The 12756-nt window shown below is 43.9% G+C and overlaps 1 protein-coding gene across 1 annotated transcript; it reads left to right on the forward strand.

Annotated features, from left to right (window-relative positions):
• Window positions 1-196: 196 nt before the first annotated feature.
• On the forward strand, window positions 197-11994 carry LOC135089325 (uncharacterized). The gene is made up of 10 exons (XM_063984871.1): window positions 197-357; window positions 1035-1304; window positions 2033-2191; window positions 2639-2752; window positions 3943-4065; window positions 5661-5829; window positions 7644-7804; window positions 9099-9254; window positions 10448-10622; window positions 11019-11994. Exons 1-10 carry the CDS (start codon window positions 307-309, stop codon window positions 11372-11374), a joined length of 1734 nt encoding a protein of 577 aa, XP_063840941.1. The 5' UTR covers window positions 197-306; the 3' UTR covers window positions 11375-11994.
• Window positions 11995-12756: the final 762 nt, after the last annotated feature.

Raw genomic sequence — 12756 nt, forward strand, 5'->3', positions numbered from 1 at the left:
TCTGTTTTTCTTTTGAGTCTTATCCTGTGCATTTATTTCCTTCTACAGTACTGTTCCAAGATATTTTTTACGCTATTTTCTCCCAGTTTTCTTATTTTAACCGATATCGTTTTATTCCTCTATAATATTAACAGTCTCCGTCAAACCAGCAGACGAGGGAGGAAGGAGTGTTCACCGATGCACCGTGACACTGAACGGACGGTGTTTCGAAGCTTCACCAGCGCACGTTTCATAGCGGCGAGGGTGGTGGAGCCGTAGCTAGTAGCGTGGTGGGCGCGGCGGCTAACGAGTGGCGGTGAAGGAACAATGGCCTGCTTCAGCGTGTGGTGGAGCGTCGCCCTGCTGGGAGTGTGGCACGTAAGAGTTTGCATTGTTTTTAGGTTTAGGAAGGGAACAAAGTGACGCCGTGGGGTGAGATAATTAATATGAGGGGAAAGTGTTGATAGTCTTTTCCTGCGTTAGCTTAAGCATGCATGACTGAAGTGTTTGGGAGTGCCTACACACACACACACACACACACACACACGTTCAGTTTCTGCTTACAAAGAGGTATAGGTTTGAATATTACCACCCCCTCGATGAACTTGCTCTAGAATCACGAATCACCAATATAGGTCGTTATGTAAGTTAGGTAGATCCACTGGGGTTATACAAGCAGTTATAGATAATTACGATGTAATGGAAAGGTTGGCAGCAGAAATGTAGTGCGTGACAGTAGAGCATGACTTGTTGAAACCTCAGGCAAGCTTAATTTAACCCCCGGCATGTCAGTAGCTGGAAGTGGTCTGAATGACTGAATTTGTGCCGACTTCGTTTACATTAATTTTATTCTTTTCCTCCTCCATTTTTTTTCTCGTTTTTTATTTATTTTTTCTTTGCTCGTTTTGTAATTGGGGAGTTACAACAATCATTAAGTACATTCATCATTAAGTTCACCGTACTGACGTGTATTTGCAATTAAAATAAATCAAGATACATTTAATTGTCGTTGAAAGATGATGCACCAGTAACAACCCCTGATGATGGTGCATTAGTGTTCCCAGGCGGCGCGGGGTGCCCATCTGCCCCTAAACACTTCAGCAGAGGACAAGCCACCGTTTCCCTTCGATCTCAGCTCCATCGGGGAGACGGAGAACAACCGCTTGGAGTTCTTGCAGGAGTTGTTCGAGCTGTCAATGAAAGCTGAGGAATCTGGGAATGACATTGAAACGAAGCTGGCGAAACGGAAGAGTGTTGAGGAGGCCAGCAGCGAGGCACGAGGGAAGAAGACCAGCACCACCACAACCACCACCACAACTACTCAGGTTAGTTGCATGGGGAACCAGTAGTTATGGAGATAGTGAAGAAACCAGCTTATTCTTTTTTATTAAGCTCTTAAAGATATAAAGTGATAAGAAATGGTTAGGTGGAGGTGGGGAGACATTGCAGAAACAGTCTTTATTTATATTATTCTGACAACATGCGAAAAGTAGTTAAATAAGAAGAAATACGAAATGAGTAATATAGAATAGAAGTATGCGGGAAAATGAAATTGCTACAACACGATACTCGAGAAGAAATAGTGAAATTAATTAAGTAAATGAATGAATAGGTAAATAAATCGATATAAAACGTAAATAAGAATCAATGAAGCTGTTCAGAATAAAGTGAGAATCATGTCAGACAAACGCCTTTATATACAAACACAGCAACCCCGCGCCCTTCTTTGAATCACACGCAGGTACGTAGGCAGGTGAAATTAGCAGGCGCATTCAACAAACACACCCCTTTAAACAATACGTAGGCGATGCTGGCTAATCTTAACTGTGCTTCTTATCTCCCGCTGACAAAAGCCGCTGGGAGAAAGGAGGCAGGATCGGGAAAGGGAACGAAGGAAACAGATAAGCTAGTTAGAAAAATAAGATAGAAAATATGGACGTAGAAGAGAGAGAGAGAGAGAGAGAGAGAGAGAGAGAGAGAGAGAGAGGGGGGGGGGAAACGCCTCCTTTTTATAAGTGAGTGATCATTTTCCTTATCTTGGCTTTATCACCAGCCACTAACAGCAGCAGTTACAGAGAAGGCGGAGGCAGGCACGGACAGACCAAGCCTTCAGGAGTACACGAAGCAAGAGATGATCACATTGGTTCACGAGGGGCGGCGCGGCAACGGGAGTGTGATGGCCGGCTGCCCCATCCCTCACCTGTCCATAAAGGTGACTTACCTGTCCGATGTGTTACCTGCCTGCCTAGCGCCACGAGTTAGGGTAAAAATAGTGCTGATTTTTATTTTTTATTTTTTTGTTTTTTGTTTGAGGTTTGTTTCATGAGTTAGGCTGTTATGAGGTGTGGTGGTTTAGTGTAATGGGTAGTAGTGGTAGGGAGGTACTTGTACTACTACTAATACAACAACAACAGTTACTACCACCACCATTGTTTCTGCTTCTACTGCTTATGTTACTACCACCACCACCACCACCACTAATGTTTTTACTACAGCTACCACTTAATTCTTGCGTTCTTAATATTTTCAACTACTACTACTACTTTCTCCGTCACCACCACTCCTAATATTTCTACTAGCGTTACCCTTCTATTCGCCCCTTCCACAACTGTACCATTACAATCGTTACCACCACCACCGCCACTACTCCCTGCCTCAGACTCGGTGCTTCGCCAACGTGATGGAAGTGACGGTCGCCTCCCGCATGAACCTCTTAGGACAGCTGATCATGGAGGGCGGCGACGGCAGGGCGGAGATTAAAGGAGCTTTCCTGGTGAGTGGTGAGCAGGTGGGCGGCGCAAGTGATGCCGAGACGGGTAACAAACGGAGGTAGTACAGCGTAATTCACAGGGTCAATAATCAGGGTAGGACAAGGAATTATGGGAGGAAGAAGTGGAGACAAGTCTAAGAGGGTTAAGTCTGTTAAGGTTAGGTGTAGATAGGATGTGTGAGGTGATGACAAGATTAAAACGAACATAGATATAACAATGCGATTCTCACGTCAATAATCAGGATAGGGTAGGACAAGGAATAATGGGTGTATGTTTTGTTAAAGCTAGATTTAGAAAAGAGAGGAAGACAGGATAATGCCACAGGATAATGCCAAATAATGCCACTCGCAAATAGAACTAACGTAGGTGTAACGGTGCAATTCTTACGTCAATAATCAGTGTAGAATAAGGAATTATGAGTGTATGTGTTAGATTTAGAAAGTATTAGAAAAAAATATGGCATTATACTCTTTTCTAAATCAATCCTAAGGTACTCAAATAAAACAAACGTAGGTGTAACAGGCAATTCTCAAGTCAATAATCAGGGTAGGGCAATGAATAATAGGTGTATGTTTATTAAAGTTACAGAAGCGATAGAATAGATAGAATAATGTCAGGTGATGCCACACACACGTAACAAGAGCGTAGGTGGAGCAGTGCATCCTCGGGTCAGCGATGAGTGATTGTGTTTCAAGGCTGTTATGATTCGAATGATAACAAGTATTCTCTCATTAATGGCAAAATTACTCGTAGGAACCAGATGAGAACCGGATCTATTATGACTTTAAAAATAATACTGATGAGAGAACAAAGTTTATCAAAATAGTGAACAGTGAGCATAGAGAAGATGGAGAAACACACACACACACACACACACTGTCCAAATAAAAGCACGAACACCATACAGCCATTATGTCATTTACGTCAGTGTTGCGTATTGTCATCTTTGGTGCTCTTTGAAAGCAGCACTCAGGAAGGAGCAAAGCATTTCAAATACAGAATAGTGAGCATACGAGACAAAAGTACACAAGCACACCAAGTAAAATAGTGTAAAACAAACAAACAAACAAACAAACCACTTTTATGTATTAATCGTGTTGCGTTGCTAAAGTTAGGTAAGTGTTGGCGGTGGTCTTGGTGTCCTCTGGTGTTGCATGTAGGTGTGTAAAGGTTAATGAGTGGTATGCTGCAGGTGGCCTTCGCTGTGGTGGGCGGGGCGGGCAAGAGAGGGCGCCTAACTACCCGCCTGCTCAGGACTGACGTGCACACAAACTGTGATTACTGCGACCACCTGGTGACGCAGCTGTATCTCAAGGTGAGCGTGGCGGCGGGCGCAGGCACCTTTGGGTGCCACTGACTCAGCATAATCCAACCTAACCTAACGTACCTCGCCTTCCCTCACCTCACCTCACCTCGCCTCACCTCACGAACACACACAGCACCCACTAACATACCATAGCATAAAATAACCTCAAACTTGACATAACTTCCCTAACCTAACTTAACCTAACTTGCTTCACCTCGCCTCACAAACATAACATAATCCCACTCGCCTCACGAACATACACAACATCCCACTAACATAACATAGCGGAAAATAACTCACTAACTTGATATAACCTCACTAACAACTTAACATAACCTCACTAACTTGATATAACCTCACTAACAACTTAACCTAACTTACTTCACCTCACCTCTCAAACCTAACCTAATCCCACTGACATAACATAACAAAGCTAACGTAACCACAAACTTGACATAACTCGCTCACCTAACCTAACGCAATGTAACAGCGGAACCTACCTCGGGGAACGTAACATAGTTTAGGTTAGTTATTTTTATTAAACCATTTTAATTTCCTGATCTTTTTATATTTTATCTCCATTTTAATATTTTCCCTTTCTCTTACTTTCTTCCCTGAATATCAACTCGGTATCATTTGAAAATATTCTTGATTGACGAGAGAGAGAGAGAGAGAGAGAGAGAGAGAGAGAGAGAGAGAGAGAGAGAGAGAGAGAACAAAACGCTTCAAAGCTCCCCAAGTCTTAATCCGAAGCAGTCACGCCTCTATCAACGGAAGCATCACGGAGAGTAAACCCACAGTCATTGTTGTACTTTGTTTGAGGAGAGTAATTGCGTTTATTAATAGCCTTGTGTACAACTCTTGACATTTGAAATAGTAAAAAAGTATCACCATGGTTCTCATTTTAGCTCCGCAGTGAAGGGTAAAGAGGAACGCTTCTCAACGGTAAGGAAGAGCAGTTACTGTGACTGACTGACTAACCTGACTGACTGACTGACTGACTTCTGACTGACTGTGTTCGTGTTCTGATTTGCCTGTGTTCGGTTTTATAGGTTAGTTCCATGTTGAGCCTTGGTTTAGTGTTGTTAAGTGGCTGTGGTTATGTTTTGTGATGTGTTCTTTGTTTACTTATTTGCTTCGTTGTGATTGGCTGTGATTTTTGTGTTGTAAGGTTACTTTTTTTCTTTTCTGCTTTTTGACTTTAGTTTTGTCGTGTTCCGATGTCTTGTTCTGTTCTATTTTGTTCTATCCCATGTATGTTATGTTCTCTGTATTCCTCTTCTGTCTTATCTTGTCGTATTCAGCCTACGTTAGTGTTCTGTTCTGCTTTGTTATGGTCACCTCACGTTAATGTTTTGTTCTGTCTTATCCTGTGTTCTGTTAAGTTCTAATCTGCCCTGGCTTATTCTATTTTGTTCAGTTTTCTGCGTTAGTGTTCGGTTTTGCTTTGTTCTGTTCACCTTACGTTAGTACTGTTCTGCCTTCTTGCGTTCTTTTCTAATCTGCCTTGGTATGCTCTATTTTGATCAGTTCTTGTGTCCCACTCTCTGTATATATTCGTATTTTCTTCTGTTTGTCCTATCTTCGTGTTCCGGTGTCCGCAGGTTGGGGAGGTGAAGTGTTTCCTGACGGGGGAATGCCCAGCCCAGCCAAGTTTGCCAGAGTCCCTCCCCAGCCTGCCCGATCCTGTCTACTTCCCCGCCACCACCGCAGCGGGCACAGTTACACAGGACCCCACCACCACGGCCAAGACCACCATGACACTGCTTGAAGGTGTGTGTGTGTGGGGGTGGGGGGGTTTGAGTGGTTGAATGACTGGGTGAGGGTTTGACTGACTGACTGGCTGACTGACTGACTGACTGGCTGGCTGACTGACTGACTGGCTGGCTGACTGACTGGATGGGCGTTACATTACCTACTTCACAATTTTTCATTATTTTGTTGCACTTACACTTTTCATTTTATTTCTATTTTTATCATTCTTTCGTTCTAATTGCTTCATGTAGCCTTAAGTTCGTAATTTCGTTTTTTTTTCTCCTTTTCTTGTTTCCTTCTATCCTTCCCGTCCTTCATTCTTTCTTGGCCCTCTCCTTCCTTCCTCTCTTCCCGTCCTTCATTCTTTCTTGGCCCTCTCCTTCCTTCCTCTCTAGGCCTTCCCTCCATGTTCTCTCCTTCCCTTCCTTCCTTCCTTCCACCCTCTTATTCCTCTCTCCATTCCTCTCTCCACTTTTCTTCCTCCACCCTTCTTCCCTCTACTCCTGACTTTTCTCTCTCTCTCTCTCTCTCTCTCTCTCTCTCTCTCTCTCTCTCGTACGTCTTTTATCCCAACTCTCATCGTCTTTCCCTTTTCCCTCCTTTGCTTTCCCCTCACCCTCATAATTCCTGTACATTCCTTCCATTCGCCTTGATGTTTACTAATTTTCGTCTTTATTTCCCTTGCTCTACCCCCTTGTATCCCTTTTATTTCCTTCACCCTTTCGTCTCTTACCGCTTCTCTCTTCGCCTGCGCCACCTGACCTTGTTGTGCCGGCGCCATAACTCGATAGTGATACAAATATTGTTCTACTCCTCGTCTGTCACTCCCACGCACTGTCTTAACTTCCCGTACACAAATTTCTCCCACTAACGTTTCACTATACAAGCTTTCCTCTCCTTTTCCCACGTAAGTAATTTTCCCTGTGATGAATTATTTGTACAGTCGCGTCGTAAGTTGTGTTCTGAATCGTAACCAGCTCAGATTCGAAGCTTTGAACTGTAGTGAGTCGTGAGGAGTGCCAGGTGCCGCGAGGGGGAGGAACCTGAGCTGGTTAACGGTTCATCACGGCGACGAAGCAGGGGATAACTTACCACCGCGACTGTACATCTCGTAGTATTTCAGTCATGCCTTCGTAGTCTTTCAGTCTCTTAGTATTCAGTCGGTCTCTCAGTATTTCAGTCATGCCTTCGTAGTCTTTCAGTCTCTTAGTATTCAGTCGGTCTCTCAGTATTTCAGTCATGCCTTCGTAGTCTTCGTCTCTTTAGTATTCAGTCGGTCTCTCAGTATTTCAGTCATGCCTTCGTAGTCTTCGTTTCTTTAGTATTCAGTCGGTCTCTCAGTATTTCAGTCATGCCTTCGTAGTCTTCGTTTCTTTAGTATTCAGTCGGTCTCTCAGTATTTCAGTCATGCCTTCGTAGTCTTCGTTTCTTTAGTATTCAGTCGGTCTCTCAGTATTTCAGTCATGCCTTCGTAGTCTTTCAGTCTCTTAGTATTCAGTCGGTCTCAGTCTTTTAATTAATCACTCGTTAGTTTTTGTCAATCTTTTAGTCGGTCAGTCTGTCTTCCAGTTTAGTTTATATTGCAGTTAATCAGTCACAGTTTATATTCCAGTCAATCAGTCACTATCAGTCACAATTCAGGCCGCCAGTCATTCAGGCAGCCGGCCAATCATCCAATCAACCAACACTACTAGTAAAATGATCTAGATCGTCACCCAGTCGGGTTAGGTTAGCTTAGATTAGCGTAGTTTGTCAGTCTATGGGGGAAATCATTTAGGAAAGCTTGAATGGTGGAATTTACTTGGATGGAGTTTACGTGGTGTCCTCCGCAGGTTCCTCAGGGCTGGAGGGCGTGGAAGTGAGCGGCGCTGTTCCCCTGGGCACCAAGCTGAGTCTGGTGGTGAGCGCCTACAGCCGAGACCTGCCCCTGGACCTCCACCTGGCCAAGTGCGAGGCGCGGGACGAGGAGGGCCGCGTGGTGGTGCTCCTCAAGGTGGGAATAGAATTAAGGCTGCCATTTTGAAGATGGCGTCTCACGGCCCGTATTTTGAAACACTTTGCTCTCTCGCTACCACTATATTCGAAGGCCACAGGGATGATTTAGCCGGGTTCTCAAGATCGTTTTTCCTGTTAATGATACAGAAATCTTGTTCATCTGTTACTAGAACCATGAAAGTACCCTTATATTAAGAAGGCCTGTGTTTTGAAACGCTTTGCTCTCACACCCTCTCCTCTCTCTTTGCTCCCTCTCTTCTTTCAAAGGCCATAGAGATGATTAGCTGGATTCTCAAGAGCGTGTCTCATGAAAATGTTAAAATATTGTTAATCTGTTACTAGAACCGCAAAAACACTCATAAAAACCCGTACATCTTGAAGTTTAGTCTTTCCAGTCATATATTTGTACCAGATTATCTGAAAGGGAAAGAAAGTGTTCATCACTAGTGCTGGGATGATTATAATATCGTTAGTGTGGTCTTGGTGGTCACTGAACTGTCGCAGCCACTCTTACCTGTACCTAACGCTGTCATAAACATCGTTAGTGTGGTCTTGGTGGTCACTGAACTGTCGCAGCCACTCTTACCTGTACCTAACGCTGTCATAAACATCGTTAGTGTGGTCTTGGTGGTCACTGAACTGTCGCAGCCACTCTTACCTGAACCTAACGCTGTCATAAACATCAAAATAAGTTCAATTAATATTTTCTTGCATTGGTTTTGTCAGGTATAGAAAAAATATTTTTTCATCTATTAATTTGTTCTGTAATAATTCCACTGTTTGCTTGAACTTGCATAAATAACAGGAACGTTATTGGTGGAACCTTTTAATACGAGTTTGGAAGTGGTAATTAAGCGGTATTTTTTTTTTATTCGTGTATTCATAAATTTGTTTTTGTAGCTTCATTACACTTGCGTCAGCTTTCACGCAAAGGTGTTATCGGGGAGGAAAATTTTACTGCGTAGCGGCGAAGCTGTGAGGATGAGTGTTAGACAAATGGCTAGGTAGTCGTGGGTAGCGGTTCCCAAATGCCAAAGCTGAAGTCCTTTTCTCAGAGACGCCGTTGTAGCCCTGATAGAGGAACCGGACGTAAAAACCGGGAAAAAGTTGGAATTTTTTGTCGTATAGTTTTTATTGTATAGTATTTATTTGTAGTGTTTATTTTTGCATACCTTCAGTAAACTTTGACTTTTGACTATTAAGGTGTTACCGAGGAGAATTTTACTGTCCGGGGGCGAGGCTGCGAGGGTGTCGGATGAAGAATAGCTAGCAGTGGTCTTCCGCTTTGTCAGGACGGGTGCAGCGTGTCTCAGGTGCTGGAGGACTTCCGCGAGGTGGTGGAGGCTGCCGGGGAGCCTGGCATGCGGCGCGTCAGTCAGTACGCTAGGCTGCGAGTCTTCAATACCAGGGCGGCGCCGCAGGACATCACCCTGCTTTGTATTCTCAAGGTGAGCACACGTACGGTACTGCATCCGTTCGTTACGTTTTCTGTGTTGATGTATGACTAATTTTGTGTTCTAGCATGTGATTTATTTTTTTTCCGTTTTCTGTTTGTGTGTTCTGCTTTGTTGTATTTAAGGTGAAGATTCGTGTACATTCGTTTCTTCCTTCCCCATTTCCTGTTTTGAAGTTTTGGCCGTCGTTTTCTGTTCTATTGTTACTTTTCCCCCCCGTTTCCTTTTTTTTTTTTTTTTTTGTGTGTGTGTGTGTGTGTATCTAAGATGGGGATTCGTGTACATTTGTTCCTTCCCCATTTTCTGTTTTGATGTCTCATTTTCTGTTCTAGCATGTGATTTTTTTTTATTTCCTTTTTTTCCGTTTTCTGTTGTGTGCGTTCTACTTTATTGGATCTAAGATGAAGATTCTTGTACATTCGTTCCTTCCCCATTTTCTGTTGGTGTCTGACTTTCATTTTCTGTTGTACTGTGTTATGTTTCTTTGTATTCTGTTTTCAGGCGTGTTTTACGTTGCCGTATCATTGTCCTTTATATTGTCTTGTCATTCACAACCTTGATTTCTTGTCATACAGCCTTTTCTTAATTTTATCTCTTCTTTAATATTTCGTCCTATAACCTTTATTGTTGTCACTTATGTATTTTGTAATTTTTTGTCAATGCGTTTAAAAATACAAAAGCAAATCTTGAACAAGATCGTTAAAACCTCAACACTTCACAAGACAATAATGATTCACGATACATTCGTCTGTCTCACTTTTCCAGCTTAACTATCTATATATTTTTTTCCCCATTTCTTTCCCTCTTCCAATTAACTCCGGCCGCCCCGCCACTGAAGACCCTTGCCACAGCAGCGCACGTCTCTATATAATTACTGGGGTCATTTAGGTGATTTGTTTTCAATCGCCCACTAATAGGTTTGAGGTTTCCAAAAGGGAGCACGTCATTATCTGCTCAGAGTATTGTTATTGTTAGTTTTCTGTCCTATCTCCTCCTCCTTCCTCTTCCCTCCCTTCTACTTCCCCTTCTCCCTAAGATTGATATAAGCTACCTTAGTGTTCTGTGCTATATCTCGTACTAAACTTTGATTTACCCTGGGAGCATCTTTATCACATTAAGGTCTTCCAAGTAACACTCGCTACTCTAAACATTCATCCCTCCGTCGTGCTCATTGTCCGGTGTTGCAGGTGTGCAGCGGGGAGTGTGCGGAGCGCCCCGCCTGCGTGCATTCAGACATCAACCTGGGCAGGAGCAAGAGGCCCATCGCGTCCCTGTACTCTCGCCAGGTGACCCTCGCCAAGGTGTTCCGCGTGGCAGGCTTTCCCGTCAACAGGCCGAGTGCCCCGCCTGTCCTCAGCTCAAGTAAGTACACTTGTATTTAACTACTCGTGATGCACAGCGGGGTTTGAAGCGAGTAGAATTCAGTTATATCTAAGAAGCCTCAGTCTTTTAAATTTTCACATCAATGAGGAATATTATAGAAATAAAACTATGACCATTCTTTGCGGAATGGACGAAACAAAAATAAAGATATTGTAGGTTATCGGCACAAGTATTTCAAGGCAGATCACATCCAGGGTGCATGGTTTGCTTTTGGTCGTTTCCTTCTTGCTCCAAATTCCTTGATCTGTGTGAGCACCTCATTCCGTGAAAGGCACCTGTTTTCTCTGTATAGGCTGTGGTAACTGTAACGATTAGAAAGTCGTGAAGGTCGGCAGTGCGTTGTACAGTGAGTGACGAACCGCGCCTTTGCCACAGAATCACCAGGAGAGAAAACGGAATGCGACTGTTCGCACTTGGCGGCGGCGGGCAGCTCGCGGGGCTGCCTGTCCTACCAGATGGTGTACCTGGTGCTGGGCCTGTCCACCGCCTTCTACCTCCTGGTGGCGCTGTGCGTGTACTTCTTCCTGCGGCGCCCCAGCCCCTACGCCCTGCAGAAGGGTTACATGGAGGACACGGAGTCGCCGCCCCGCGCCCTCTACCAGGAGTACAGTTCCACCCGAAGGCGCTCCCCGCAGTCCTCCCCGGAATACTCTGTGAATATGTCGCCGCAAAGCCGCCAGTCTCCTCACTCTCAGTCCCCGCACGCCCGTCAGTCGCCTCATTATAACTAGTCCGCAACACCTTGAGCCAGCCACCACAGCGCCGCCGAACCTAACAGCCTCGCACCGTCAGTCGCCGCCATTCAGGAATATTAAATCTCGCACTCAAAAGGAATACAAGTAATTATTGTGATAAATTTTACCTGTTTTATGCTTGTGTGTCCTTATTGGTGTAAATCAAGGCTGTAAACAAACTGTCCTCAACGCTGTATATAATCATGGTGAGCCTGTTGGTGATGCCGTCGGTCGCATTAGGCCAGGTGGTGTCAGGCGTTTCAGACGAGGCAAAGGGAGGCGTGGGTAGCTGAACCGGCTCGTTGAGGAGTAATGATTGGTAACTCCTCTTAAAATGTGGCGATTTATTGGCGATTAACTAACTGCCAAATATTCTTGTACCTGTATAGTTTTTACTTGTTATATTTCGTTGTTCTTTTACTGTTGATATATTGTGTGGAGTTGTATGAGTTTTTTTTACGCTAAAGGAATATATACTTATTATTATTACCATAATTTGTTACATACATACATAGAATACTGTAATAATCGATCTATTGGAATAATAATTGAAAGGCGTTGTATCACATGTACATAAGCTTTCTAATTACAAGTGTGCTGTTTTGTGACAACCGTGAGTGGCTGGTTTTTGTTTTTTGTACCAGGTGAAGAATGAAACCGAGTGAAGCTTCGAACCCCCCTATATCTCTCTCTCTCTCTCTCTCTCTCTCTCTCTCTCTCTCTCTCTCTCTCTCTCTCTCTCTCTCTCTCTCTCTCAGCTAAGTGATGCGGTACGATATATTGGATTAAGGTTTTATTACATGTAGTCAAGGCATCACACTTAAATGGATGGGTTGTCCTCTGTTAGCAGCACGACACACAGGAAGTCACGCTCCCATTGGCGTCACAAAGGCTGGAATCTAAAGAAGCCTTCCTTTTATGTCTTGGTCACTTTGGATTAGTCTCGAGCTTCTGTTAGTGACAGTTTAATAGTTTCGAGTCCCTTGCCTTAACTGTACATAACAATTGCTTTTCATCGCCGTAATCATCCCTTGCTTGTTGTCTGACGCTTTCCAGATTCATTAACTTGTGTTGATGATCACGGCAACTCTTGATGGAATGGTATCGAGTCAAGTGGTGTAGGTTTCAAGCACCAAACCAATAATTAACTGTGGCGGTCCGGAGGCTGTTGTAGTGACGTATGTGTGAGTGTCTGGTGAGTGATCTGAAACGTAAGACCTGAAGGATATAACGGAGCTCCGAATCTGGGGAAAAATGACAAAATTCGATTAGGAAATTAGTTTTACCGGCAAGTTTAGCATATTAAGTCTGTGGCAGGTATTCAGTGGGTGTCAACAGGAAAGGCGGTTATGGGGAGGGTGTATCGAGAGGAGGAATGA

The sequence above is a fragment of the Scylla paramamosain genome, chromosome 32, assembly GCF_035594125.1.
Source record: "Scylla paramamosain isolate STU-SP2022 chromosome 32, ASM3559412v1, whole genome shotgun sequence".
Lineage (NCBI taxonomy): Eukaryota > Metazoa > Arthropoda > Malacostraca > Decapoda > Portunidae > Scylla > Scylla paramamosain.

What these genes read in the sequence shown, in the direction of transcription:
- LOC135089325 (XM_063984871.1), top strand. Translation starts at nt 307, where the DNA reads ATGGCCTGCTTCAGCGTGTGGTGGAGCGTCGCCCTGCTGGGAGTGTGG. An exon ending in TGACGCAGCTGTATCTCAAG is followed by an intron (nt 4,066 to 5,660) that starts GTGAGCGTGGCG and finishes CGGTGTCCGCAG; the next exon opens with GTTGGGGAGGTGAAGTGTTT. An exon ending in CACCATGACACTGCTTGAAG is followed by an intron (nt 5,830 to 7,643) that starts GTGTGTGTGTGT and finishes TGTCCTCCGCAG; the next exon opens with GTTCCTCAGGGCTGGAGGGC.